General features: G+C 43.3%; 1 protein-coding gene across 1 annotated transcript; it reads left to right on the plus strand.

The window, feature by feature from the left end:
* The first annotated feature begins 6,786 nt into the window (after positions 1–6,786).
* Positions 6,787–12,771, plus strand: LOC147422499 (cytochrome P450 709B1-like). The gene is made up of 5 exons (XM_086502827.1): positions 6,787–7,258; positions 10,245–10,471; positions 10,663–10,931; positions 11,656–12,070; positions 12,163–12,771. The coding sequence occupies exons 1-5, from the start codon at positions 6,940–6,942 to the stop codon at positions 12,616–12,618; spliced, it is 1,686 nt and encodes a 561-aa protein (XP_086358953.1). The 5' UTR covers positions 6,787–6,939; the 3' UTR covers positions 12,619–12,771.
* The last annotated feature ends 1,252 nt before the right edge of the window (positions 12,772–14,023 follow it).

Genomic DNA, 14,023 nt, shown 5'->3' on the forward strand with positions numbered 1-14,023 from the left:
AGGCCTGTTGAAGGCCTGTTGATCCCTGTGTTCTGTCTTTCTAACTCGGCAATCTTATGGAGGACATCACAGACTTTCTGTTGTTGCTCATCTATGCTAGTAGCACCCGATGTGGATTGTAGAATATCTAACCAACCCACATGATAGGTGTGTCCTGTGTACCGATCATTTAAAGCTTTTGCTTGTAGGTCATACTCCCAATTTTTGTTTAGGAATATCCCATCTAGGCATGGCGTGCTAGAGGTTTCCCTTGAAGTGGAAGCATTATTGCTCCCCATAGCTTGCCCCTCCGTGACTGCTACCTTGGGAGCACTCGGTTGCTCGGCTGGCATGATTGTTGTCATAGGAGCCTTTGCTTTCAGGGCTCGACTTTGTTCTAGCCTTCGTAGGTTCTCAATTTCCCTCTCCCTTGTTGCTTGCATATAGCGTTCGATCTTTTGTACTTCGGCAAGACTCCTACCATCGGGTAGTAAAACCTCAGAGGGAGATAGTCCTAAAGGATCAGGAGGTGCAGTGGATGGAACATTCACATGCACACTCTCAAGAAGCATAGGGTCTATTTTAGACATGAGTGACGAATTTACTTCCCCACTCCCTTCATTTATTTCATTAACCACATGTTCGGAGCGAGTAGCTCTACTAAGGGTCTCTTTTAAGCGGCTAAACACGCTGGACCCGGGCCGTGGGCCCATGGCATGCATGTCTTGACTTGAACTATCAGGGTTTGGTGTAGGATACTTTGCCATGACTTCGTAGTCAGAGGAAGAATCACTAGACGCGATATGAGGATCTTGGGTCGCGCTACCTTGAGTCCCGGCCGAAGGTCCAGAACCTAGGGTGGAGGAATAATGGGTGCCCGCGTAAATGGAGGCACTACCATTATACTCGTGCTCTAACACTCATCCAGAGCGTAGGTTCATATGACTTGGATCCCCTAGAAGTGTCAGTGAGGGCTCGTGAAGGCTGCTCACCTAGTAATTTTGGGTGTTTTGCAACCCAAGTCTTTTCTTATTTTTTTGATTTTTTGGTCCTTTTTTTTGACCCAGCTATAGAATAGAACGTATGATAGCTCAAAACGAGCGTCTCGGTCAGAGGGATGTGCCGTGCTTTATAGCCCTCCGTTTGGTCACTTTATGCCCTCGGAATCCCTAAAACCGTCAATTTCTAGTAGGGAACTAGGCCCAAATTAGAAAGTCTAAGGGTGCAAGTGAGAAGAGAAGGGAGGAGAGTGGAGGACTTGCCCTACATGCTCTCATTCCCTCTTGAGGGGGTAGGGTATATATATAAAAGTGAGTCTAGTATATATCATAAGACTTAGGACTGAGGCCTGGGCCTGGGCTTGGGCTTGGGCTTGGGCTTGGTCCCGATCAAAATTTTGGTGTAGCCCCCCAGTCACTCACGCTTAAATATGAGCTAATTGTCCACCTACTTCCTCTCTCACTACCTTATTGTGCAAAGACTGTGTGCAGGCAAACCTTGACAGAAAACTGTGTGCAAGCAGAAATTGCTAACTTCCTTCCTACTTATTCATTCACTGCAAACAAACTAACGACTACTAATTGTGCAAAGACTGTGTGCAAACAGAAAACACAACATTATGCAGAAATCACAGAACTTGCAGACAATACAGAAATTAACAACTTGCAGAAAAACAACTCATTCCTCTTCCTCTTCCTCTTCTTTCCTACTACAAACAACTCATAGGAGAAGCACAAAGTGCCTCTTGGGCTTAGTGCAGGGCAATTCCCCGGCACCGGCGCCAAAAATGTGCGCTCCTTGCCGCACTGTCGAAGCAAGGGACTTGCCGTTACACCGTGTGCGAGCCATAGACGGCTCAAAGCACACAACTAGCTTAACTAGTAAGCTCAAAAGAGGGCAATGGTGTGTCACTCACCACTCTATGCTCCTGCCGTGGAGGATTCCTTGCCGCGAAGAAGAAGGAGACGCCGCTACGTCGCGCTCAACCGCTTCACCGCCGTCGTGCCGCCGCAATGCTCGATCGCACTCTCTCTCTCTCTCACACACACACACACACACACACACACACACACACACACACACAAGGAGGTGAAGAAGAAGAAGATAGAGATGGAGATGGAGCAAGAGCACTCTTCTATTGCACAAATGAGAGAATGAGTGAATTTTAGGTTTAGTTGGCTTTTATATGAGCTCATCCCATTCACACTTGGGCGCCCATGCTTAGCCAACTAATCCCTTGAATGTCCCAGTTAGAGTGCGCCTCTCATCGGCGATCACTCTTACCCTTTTCCTATTGGTCAGACAAGCCCGGTACCCAACTCTACCAAATACATAATACACGTCCGTCGTAGGTGATGGGGTGTCCGTGAGCCGTGAGGGTTAACAAAAACCTACATAATCAATGCTCAATAATTTCTTTCTTTGCAAAAAGAAAAAAATAAAGAGAGAGAGAGAGAGAGAGAGCTCGGTTGTGCCCTAAATCATTAGCAAACCACCATCCATAATGCTGCCTACATGCCGCTCATTGCAGAAGCAGGCATGGCAGCGAGGCGTACAGTACTTCAAAGTTTTTGTGGACATTTCACAGTAGGTACATATGTATTGTGCTCATAATGAAGGTTGTAATCGCCCCTTCTGTGGAGCATGAAAGACAGCAGCATAGAGCGTGCGGAGCTGAAAGAGCCCAGCTTCTTCTGCTTCGCGTGCAGCTCTAGACTGCTTTACTATGGCCTTGGGGAAAGTGGCTGCCTCCACACTTGCAACTCTTGCTGAAGAATCAAAACTTGCAAATGCTAAAGTCAAGGCTCCAGCTGGAGATAAAGCACTGGGTGTGCATTAGTTTGGTGCTTTCATAAAATAAAAAAAAAGAGAGGGAGCGAGAGAAGTGGGATTTAGCAGTTGCACCTCTCCGGAGGTGTCCTTTTTGCTGCCTCTACTCGTCCCCAACAGAAGTTCTGAACTCTTGCCTCATAGGAGCTCGTGCTCTCCCTCCCCTGCCTTACTTAGTCCAACAACCACCATGATTCTTCACACTGGATGCTTAATTGGGTTGGGAAAAACCTACTCAAGCCACAACACCAAAAACGATGGTGCGACAAGAGATTAGGTCGGGCTATGTTAACATGTTGAAGATCTCCTTGTGACTGAGTACAAGGTCGCGTGATGCACATCAGTACAGATATTTGATCCTACAACATGTACGATCTCCGCCTCCTCAGCCTATTCCCTTCCAGCCTTCCCTCGCCCATATACGATCCCCTCCTCCTCTCTCTCTCTCCTCCATCTCTCTCAATCTCTCTAAAAACAAGTCCACGCCGGCATGGGCTCTTTTAGAGACTTTTTTTTTTCAAAGATTGAGAGAGAGCGAGGAGAGAGAAAGAGAGGGGGAGGGGTTGAAAAAAAAAACCTATGTTATATGTAATCCCACTTGCAAATTTTGAGATTTACCTCTAAATTTTAAATTTAGAAGTGAAAAAATCTATAAAATTTAGAGAAATTTAGCGTCATTTGGTGTAAAACCCTTGAAATTTAGTCAGCTTACCACTAAACTTCTCATAGATAGGTTTGCCAAGTTTTCAGAACAAAGTGTTTTTCAAGCACTGGTCCCTCCCTGCCCGTCTCTTTCAAAGAAATTTTTTGAAGGGTTTTGTTTATACTATGTAGTTGTTGAAAATGACGACATTTGAACTTGAGGACCTTCTTGCCTTATCTATTGTGAGTTTCCTTGCCCAACTCCTTCAAAACCAAATTTGTCAATGATTAGGGACCCTGAGTTGTCTGAAAGTGGCACAGTGTTGTTTGTTGTAGCACAACCAACCTCCCGGTTACCCCTCGAAGGGGGTTACCTTATGGGGTGCTAAGGACCGAAGCCTAGGTCACATCATTCTGCAAGAGGACAGATGCAATGCTAGACTACCATCCATTTGAATTGCTATGAGGCATTAATGGACGTACAACTCCCAAACAGTAGATAGAGTACAAACAAAAATGAAGGACTAAGCCACATTAGGAAAAGCATTTCAAAGGACTACAATGAAAATCATACACCATGGCTCTAAGAAGTGTATTCAGCATACGGGCATCATACGTTGGGTGAGTAATCTAGGTCGAGGCATGACGGACAATTCAACAGACTAGGAACTCCAAGGAGTCTAGGAGCTTTGAATTGTGCTTATATAAATATGAAAAATTTAAGAGAAGGTTTTTACACTAAATTTCATATCTGAGGGCAACTAGAACTTCCAAGAAGAGGAATATCAACATGCCATAGTATGGGTTCCAATGGTACTAGCCCATCAAAGGAAACATTCTGCCAAACCCTTGTTCAAGGGGTTTTTTCTGTCAAATATTTGTCGTCGTTTTACCATTAAAATTAGGTGTGATCTTGTTTTAGTTTTTTTTTTTGTGCTTGAAGTCACCTAACAAATCATGTTTGGTTTTTGTTTTGTATAGTGTACCTTGGCCATTCTTGCTCGTTTTAGGGATTGCTCGGAAAATCTCGCTCGAGATTTGAGATTCCTCCTGTCACATATGCGTAGATTCCCTATAATTTGTGGATAAAAGTAAACCATGGTCACATACTCTCTTCTTTCTTGCCCATTCTTTGATCCCGATTCCCCACTCTCCTACTACAGTCAACAATAATGTATCTTCCTTTTCTTCACGTCGGTGTTTCCCAATCATCTTTGTTTATAAGCACAAATCAATATGTTTTTGAGAATGTGTGCATGTGTTTGTGATTTTTAGAGTTATATATATATATATATATATATATATATAGAGAGAGAGAGAGAGGACAAATGTGTTGCTATGTTGGAGAGAGGGTGGGACACATGACACGTAAGTAAAAGGTAGAGAGAGAGAGAGAGAGGTGCCATCGACCATCACAATCCCTCTCCCTTGCAATTTTGTGTGCAACACACACACACAAAGAACATAAGGGTGGTAGCATGAGAGGTGACACGGAGCAAGCTCCATCCCCCAACTCTTCAATTGCACGCAGTTCTTACGTACTTGCAATACGTGGCGCTTGGATCATTTGGCAGCACCATTCCATGCAATGGACAATTGACGCCCCCCCCCCCCCCCCCCCCCCCCCCCCCCCCCCCCCCCCGATTGTAAGGGACATTGACAACAACCACATAGCATTGCCAGAGGCAGTGCCGCCGCCTTCGCTGTTGTACTAGTAGTAATGAAGATGAAGAAGATGGAAAGATTAAGCATTGAAGCATGGCTCTTGGTTGGATTTGCATTTCATAGCCAAGAGTGTTGGTGTAGGCTCTCAACTCCTCAACAAGCTTGGAGATGGAGATGGAGCTCTTGCACTTTGCACTTCACACAATGAGAGAGAGAGAGAGTGTGTATGTGTATGGGAGAGTATACCCCCTCTCATGCTTCGTCCACCTCTCTCTCTCACTCTCTCTCTTTTGTATTATTATTTAATTATATCATTTGGACATGTGTCTTCTTTTTTCTCTTTGAGAGAGATAACTTAAGATCTTGAAATGTGTCTTTTATGCTTCATAAGATATCATGTTTGAATTGAACACTTCAAGCACCTTAATCATTCAAGCATGAAAATAGTTTATGCCTTTTGAGAGAACATCTTTGAATTGAACACTTCAAAAACCTTAGTCATTTAAGCATGAGAAGCACATCAAGCTTGGGCAAGGTTCCCACAAATACCTCAAGCACCTTAGTTAGCAAACACGGCAAGCACATCATGCTTGTGTAGGATTCCCACCTCAAGGTCATCCTTAGCTTGCCTAAGGTCAAATGAGTTTTTAACACTAACTTTTGGAGGTCTTTAATGAAGCTAACCCTAAGGTCTTTAAACTCCATTAGGTAGCATTGCTCTTTAACAGACCATCTCTCATTTAGACCCCTTTAACTTTGGCCTCGTGTTGAGACAGATCCATAAGCACATGTTTATATTCTAACCCTTGTTCCCATTTATTCTCCCACATTAAATGATCAGATTAATATGAGAAATCATTTGGGTTGGTTAGATATTATATTTTATGACACATGTCCCTTTTCTACTTCTATTTAAGTGTCAAATCACACCAAGGTTTGCAAGGGAAAGGCACAGGAGTTAGTAAAACTCAACAACCTAGTCCCACCAGAGGGGCTGAAAAGCGATACTCGTGTTGAACTCACATTGGTTACATTGCGCAAATTTTCTCGAAAAAGATAGTCTAGTACCTTCAAAATTGAGGGGAAAGAGGGCCATATACTTTAATGGGTGAATTGCATCATGCCTTTCCCTTGCTACCTCTAAGTGTGACCCTAACAATAAACCATTGAGAGAGGTGGAGCATCCCAACCGGATAAGGTAGCCCAACCCATCATATAAACCATCGCGAGTGAGTTGTAATTCCAAGTAGGGGGTACTAGCTGAAAGGGTTAAAAAAAAAAAGAGAATCCCAGTTACAGGGGCATGGTAGGTGCACGAGGTGTCGGGCAGGGGTAAGGGCTGGAGTTAGGTGTTGCAAGAGGTGTCGGCCGGGCGGAGAGTAGGGGTGAGCGTGCTAAGGAGGTGGGCATCGCATAGTGCAAGCAATTTCTTTTTTAAACATATATGCGAGCGCACAACAGACACCGAAACTCGTTGGATGAGCTGGTTATCATAGCTAGAATATAATTATTAACAAGTCTGTTCGAGTTTGGTTCCTCTTTAAGAACTTCGGTTTGAGTTTTTGACTGGCAGCCACAAAGGTTAGTTGACAAAGATTCCACTTAATGAAATCAAGACGAGCAAAATAATTTTTAAAAAAACATCGCTAGTTGGGAGTCGGGACGGACAAGGGGCCCTCTTTCTCTCTCTCTCTCTCTCTCTCTCTCTCTCTCTGTGTGCCATCGGCTCGCATCTCAGCAAGGGATACTCTGCGACTCTGGATATGCGTCACGACAGAATGCGTGCAGTTACAAGGAGCGGCGATTTTTGCTACGTTAAGTTCAATGAAGAGCCCTGCAGGACTAGCTTCAGGCGTCGCAGAAATGCAGCAGCAGTCGTTAATGAGCTCGTCCTTCCTTGCTTTGCTTGTTGTGGCTTTGTTTGCTCTGATTCACAGGCTTGCATGGCACGCGCCCATGAGGGCAGTCAGGTTTCTTTGTCAGCAAGGTGTTCCTGTGCTCCCCTACCGTGTTCCGTTCATTGGCAACATCCTCGAGATTGTCCGCCTTCTTCGTTCCACAGATTCAATCTGCCTCGCTCCTCATAACCACTCCTACCTGCACCGCATCTTACCCTTCTATGCCAAGTATTCTTCTTCTTATGGTATGTCTCAAAATTTAAGCACTTGTGTGTGTGTGTGTGTGTGTGTGTGAGAGAGAGAGAGAGAGAGAGAGAGAGAGAGAGAGAGAGAGAGAGAGAGATGTAATGTCTTTTAGAGACAAAACTCAGCCTATGAGACAAACCAATATACAACTGCGGTATCAATTCTTAAATCCCAACAAATAGCAAAATGAACAAACTGGAGCTAAAAATGAAACTAAAAGGGTGGTGGACTGGAAGGTACAATAGCTGAGAGAGGGTAAGGTAGATGGGGATGAAGCTCTCTGGCGAGGAGCTCATAATGCAAGACTATATGCATCAGGTTTATAGGCACAATATCTATAATCTAGCTATCTCCATTGTGTCCTCTAGTGGGAATCTAAAATATGATGTACATTACGTCGGGGGGGCGGGGAGGGGGGTGTGGTAGGTATATAAAAGAGTGCCCTAGGGAACGTGCAAAACTTTTCGAATAGATTCAGATCCAGATTGGTAGAATCTATTAAAAGCTGGAGTGTTGCAAGTGTCACCGATTTTGGCCATTGCAGGGCTGATGTGCAACTGTCACCAATTTGGCTCATAGCCATGGATAGGGCTGAATATCTACAAGTGTTGAATGCATTGATATGCCTGTTGGTTTTGCGAGAATCGCTTGAGAAGCTGCAGGAGGTTATGCTGCTTGTGAAGCTACATGTGCAGGGTGCCCTAGAGAAGGGAAGCTGACAGGGCGACCCATAACCTATCAAAGGATGCAGAGAAAGGAGGAAGGCTATTGGCGCCTAGCATTTGGCAGAGCATGCAGGGAAGATGGACACTTAGATGGCTCATGCACGTTAAGTGGAGTCCATGCCTGGGACGTTGAAGTTCAAGGATAGCAATGGCCGGATGTTGAGATGCTGATGCTAATATTGTTACTACTAATGCTGGGTACCGGTAGTCTGGTACTCACATATTGAAGGGTATTGAGGTACTAAGGTACTGAAGGGGACTATGTCGAAGATGATGATGTCGACGACGGGTACTACAGGTTCTATGTCGAAGACAGGGAGGTCAACGATGAGGTCTATGTCGAAGACGAGGTACTCAGGGTCTTTGTCGATGACGATGAAGTCAACGACGGTAGTTTGTCGAAGACGGTGAAGCCGACGACGGATCTGTGTCGAAGACAGTGAAGTCGACGATGGTTCTATGTCGACGACGGATATTACTGGTTTATGTCGACAATGACGATGATGTCGACAATGACGATGATGTCGACGATGACGACGATGGTGACTGTGACGATGACGACGATGGTGTCGTCGTCAAGTCCTAGACTGCGATGACAATGACGAAGACGAAGGTGTCGTTGTCAAGATAGGGATCTGCGTAGGTTGATCTGGTACTAGATGGGGTATCTGGTGAGGATCTACAGCCAGAGGATGCGGGTTCTCGTGGGGCTGAGACTGGGAACTGAAAATCCTGGTAGTAGTGGCTGAAAACGTTGGGCTGATCTTGAGAAAACGTTGCAACCTGTGGGTGCCTGCCCTTCTGTGTCCTGCTTCTTCTGCTGCGGTTGCCTGCCCGCTCTGCTGCGGTTGCCTGCCCTTCTGTGTCCTGCTTCTTCTGCTTCTACTGAATGCCCAATGGTTTCTTTTATAGCTCTTTAGCAATTTGCCCTCCTACTTTTTCAACAAAAGTCACTTATTAAATAATAAGTGAAAAATGTGTACTTTGGAAAAAGGGTTCTATGCTCTGGAAAATGCTCATGTTGAAATGATTGTATTGTGCAAGAGAGGGCGCACAAATATGACCGGCTTGGGCATACACGTCCTGCTAGAGGCTCACAAAGTGCCATGCTAGGTCCTACGCTAAGACTGACGCTAGACTATGGTAGAAGCATGTCCACACGGCGCAAGTGAAGTACGCACGTGACATCCCCCCTGTTTAAAGTGAGGCACAGTTGCCGAACTTCTATCTGTACTTCTAATGCTGACTGATGAATGCTTCTGACGCACAAACCAATGCAGATTCCTCCAAAACCAAGGACTGACGGTACTGCAGGTACTACGGGTATTGCTGGCGATGCAAACACCGTGTAAGGGTCACTGTCCAGCCTTACTACGATTGCCGAATATCAGCTTGCTGTAGCAAGAGTTGTTCCCCGAACACTGAATGTGGTGAAAACATTACCCGTGATGATGGACTGAGGTTTGGTTCCGGAGTCCTTTCCAAAGGTTCAATGACAAGGGAAATGGATGCACGCTACATGCGAATGTGAATGCAGAAGAGGTCAGGGATCTTGTCTCCAACTCCTTCCATATCCGCATACAAAGCTAGGAGATCTTGGTACTCAAGATTTGGGTTTTCGTGTATCCGATGTCGATCTTCCTTCAAAGACATGGCAATGAAGATGAGATTGGTAAGTCCATGGTCGGGACTCAAAGATTCTTCAGGAAAAAAAAAACTGAGAGAGGTTCTTTGGGTTCTTAATAACTTGGGTTCTTGGGGTTCTTGGTTCTTCCCTTGAGTTTGCGAAGCCGAAGCACGCACAAAGCTCTGATACCAATGTCAGGTGCAACGGAAGAGAATAAGGATTTACTCGGATCAAGTACTCCGTATGTGAAGAACACGCTTACTATGTGTGTTTATTCATATTTAAACTTAGATGCAAACTGAACTCTGAATAGAACTTGATAACAAGAGACCAGTTTTTGGTGTTGACCAACACTCCTGCCACTTTCCAACAAATGATGAATGATCTCTTGTATGTGTAGATGATGTAATGCCTTTGGGCTTGTAATTTTGATTACGTAATACAAAGCCCCACTTCTTTTGCAAAAAAAAGAAAGAATTGTGTGATGTGTGTCAAGAAAACAAAGAAACGCGTGTAACATGTTGCAAGGAGAGAGAGAGAGAGAGAGAGAGAAAGAGAGAGAGAGAGAGAGAGAGAGAGAGAGAGACCTACACGAGTAGTGAATTGCTTGTTTGTGTACATTGGGCAAAACAGGAAAGTCCTTTGTGTTCTGGTTGGGGAGGTCACCCACTCTATATGTGGCAAATGCTGATTACTTGAAAGACATCATGTCTACGCATCACAAGCATTATCCGAAGGCTTCCATTGCCCCCGTGCTTGTCGAAAGACTGTTCGGCCAAGGGATCAGCTCTGTTGAAGGAGAAGAGTGGGAAAACCAAAGACGCATTCTAAATCCAGCATTTTTTCTTGACAAGATCAAGGTTCTTTATGAAGAATGTTGTTTCTTTTATATGCCTATATCAGCTTGTTTTCTTTTGTATTGGTGCTTGCATCAGCAGAACTTTGATTAGTAATAATGGCAAAATGAAACAGAAGAGAGCTGAAAAAAAAGATGATGTTGCTGATGGTTCCTTCCCTGTGATGGTGGTTGTCCCCTTTTCTTTGATATCAGGGTATGGTCGGTGCTATGCGAATTAGTGCTCTAGAAATGGCTACCAATTGGAACAGCATGCTGGAGAAAGCTTCAAAATCGGGAATTGATTCACCAACTGTTGAGGTAGAGGTCGCAGCAGCGTTTAAGACTCTCACAGCTGACATACTTGCCCACACTTGCTTCGGCACTAGTTATAAGCAAGGGAAGACAGCTTTTGAAGATCAATGCTCAATATTGAATCTCACTTGGAAGGACAATATGTGGCACTTTTTATTACCTATTTACAGGTATGATATCACTAAACCACGGAATTGGACGAAATGTGGGGATTACGGGTGGTTTCAGATTTTTTTGAAAGAAATTTTGTGCTAGATAGCTAGACCTCAAAAGCAGGACATGTATAGATATCGGAAAAGAGAAGATTTAACGTTTATTTCATGCTGATATGCCGGCCTTTCATAGGTTTTTCATACGACAACCATGCTGCAAATGCATACGGGAATGAAAGTATGGAAAAAGTATGATTGAGATCCCCAAAAAATTCTATATGTCAAATACCATGCGGGGCTAAAAATTACATGCTATTTATTACAATTGTATACTGGTTGGAGGTTTGATAGCTACTGCTCTAAAACCTTGTACATGCCATTGGGTATTGATTTGGTTAAAATTTGGCAAATTCTCAATACATCGTATAAAATGATGCACTGTAAGTATGCTTGATCACTTCATATGAATATCATACGCCAAATATCATTTGAGTATGAAAATATTGTAAGTTCATCTTATGACTATGGAAAAAACTATGCTGCCTTGTATATTAACCAAAATTACACTGTATAAAATGATGCAGGGTAAGTATTCTTGATCACTTCATACGCATATCATATGCCAAATATCATTCGATTATGAAAGCATCGTAAATTTATCATACAAGTATGGAAAAAACTATGCTGCCTTGTATTTGTAAGGATGGATACGAGTGAACTCATGTTATACCTTTTATTCCAGATATTTCCCAACCCCAACGAACATTCAAAGCTGGAAATTACAAAGGAGCATGACAAAGAGTCTAAAAGAGGTTGTGGATTCACGCATTCGTCTTGCAAGAAAAGGATGGAGCTCGAGCTACGGTGAGGACTTGCTTGGGCTGATCCTTGCAGCTAATGATTCCGATGCCGCTGACTTCTCGCAGGCTGAGGACAAGAGAGCTTATTCCAGACGCTTATCAATTTCTCAGATTGTGGATGAGTGCAAAACTTTCTTTTTTGCCGGACATGAGACTACTGCCACCCTTCTTACATGGACAATGATGCTGCTGGCACAACATCAAGACTGGCAACGTGAAGCTCGTTCAGAGGTGTTAAATATTTGTGGAGATAAGTCACAGACGATCACAGCAGAGGACCTTGGGAAGCTTAGAGTGGTATGCTTTTTTAAAACTGAAAAGAAATTGGTATGATGAAAGTTTTGCTAGAAAAGAGTGTTTTGTGCTTATGATATACTGGTGTATTGTAGGTGAGCATGATTTTGAATGAAACTTTGAGGTTGTACCCACCTGTTCCGCAGCTCATAACTCGCATGCAGTCCATGCAGCATGGGAAGGGCATGTACAAGATGGGGCAGCTTTTGCTTCCTGGAATGTCGCTACGAGTGGCTGCATTGCCGGTGGTTCTCCATAGGGATCCGCTCTTGTGGGGAGAGGATGCAGAGCTATTTAATCCACAACGCTTTGCAGAGGGAACCAGCAAAGCATGCAACCACCCAAATGGTTTCATTCCATTTGGCCTTGGCCCCCACATCTGCATAGGGCAAAACTTCGCGCTAATCGAGGCCAAGGTCATCTTAGCAATTATTCTCCAACATTTTGAATTCTCTCTTTCTCCTCGGTACCAGCATGCACCGCAGATGAAAATCACTCTGTCCCCGCAATTTGGTGTCCCCATTATTCTCAAGAAGATTGTTGTGTCATGAATGACATTCTTCTTCTTCTTCTTCACCAATCAACAAGATAAGGTCTACACAACACAAACTGGGGGATAGAACATAATGCTTAGCCCTCCACAACTTTCTTATCATGTATTGTAAGAAATGTTTAAGGAACACAGAGAAATATTGTTTGTTGAATCTATATCTATTTGCAAGAAAAGAATGCCATTTTCATATGAAATATGATATGTGGTCGAAAGGTTCTTTACGTATTAAGAAAGATTGTCCTTGTGCAGAAGAGATGTCGAAGCAACTTCCAAGAGCACAATTACAACTTATAAGATGGCAAGCTCATTGGCATTTCTCAACCTTTTCGACATTAGCTTGTACCATTGCCTTGTTGCTCTCTTTTCTTTGCAGCCCATTTGTTCCTTAGACTCGAAACAAGGTCCAGTGGGTTGTGTGATGTAGTGTTGGCATGACATCCATGATCGCTAACCATATAGTTAGCCTTGTTTCACCAAATATGGGGATCTATGCTAAAATATAGGGCATTTGCTAGGATTTATAACTAAAATGTCCAAGTTTTCTTAACCTTGGAAATTAAGGACCAAAGAAATTTCAATTGGGATTTTTCATTTTCAGTCGAGAAATTTGCACTACAAACCGGGATATGTGAATAATGGAGCTAAAGGTAGCGCAACACACAAACTCGTCTTCATTATGCACAAAGGGTTTGAGTAAGTTCATGTAGAAGATTTGTAGTCTACCTATGTTGTAGCCAAGCACATATTACACATGTTCTATGATAAATTATTGTAGACCATGACTTCACGTGGTCTTCATTAGAGCAAAAATATATTTTCGGCTGGATATTCATAAAGACTTGAAAACAACTTAGCAATCATATGTGCAAGAAATTCTTTGTTTATTAAGGAAGGTGCAAAGCCATAATAAAGAATTTCATTGCTCAAAAAATTGAAGTTTCTTTTTGTAAGGGAAAACTTGATACACAATCAGAATGGAGGCAAAACTCTTGCTATTTATCAAGGTTTATAACTTCAATGCCTAAATTTGACCTAGAAAAAAAGGATCCATTAATAAAATTATAATTAGGGCTTTTTGTTTTCAACAATATTTACACTACAAACCGTGATATGTGAGCATTGATCTTAAAGATGTGTTTTTTTTTCTTCTTTCAAGGCACTCTTGAAGTCTTATCGGTTGTTGTCTATTTTAGCAGAGGATAAACTACACCAAAAATCATGTTTTGTTAATGGACCTTGTTACCATTGCCCAATTCATTTGCATTTCTCCTACCTCTCCCTCCCTCTCCCCTAGCTCCCTCTTCTCCCTTCCATTGTCTTCCCCTTTGCATCCTTAGGTTTAGCAGCCATATTGCTCAACAATATCACAAACCATGCATTCCGCACACCATAAGTGTGTATAT

Source organism: Adiantum capillus-veneris, chromosome 27 (genome assembly GCF_014529385.1).
Source record: "Adiantum capillus-veneris isolate H3 chromosome 27, ASM1452938v2, whole genome shotgun sequence".
NCBI classification, from domain to species: Eukaryota; Viridiplantae; Streptophyta; class Polypodiopsida; order Polypodiales; family Pteridaceae; genus Adiantum; species Adiantum capillus-veneris.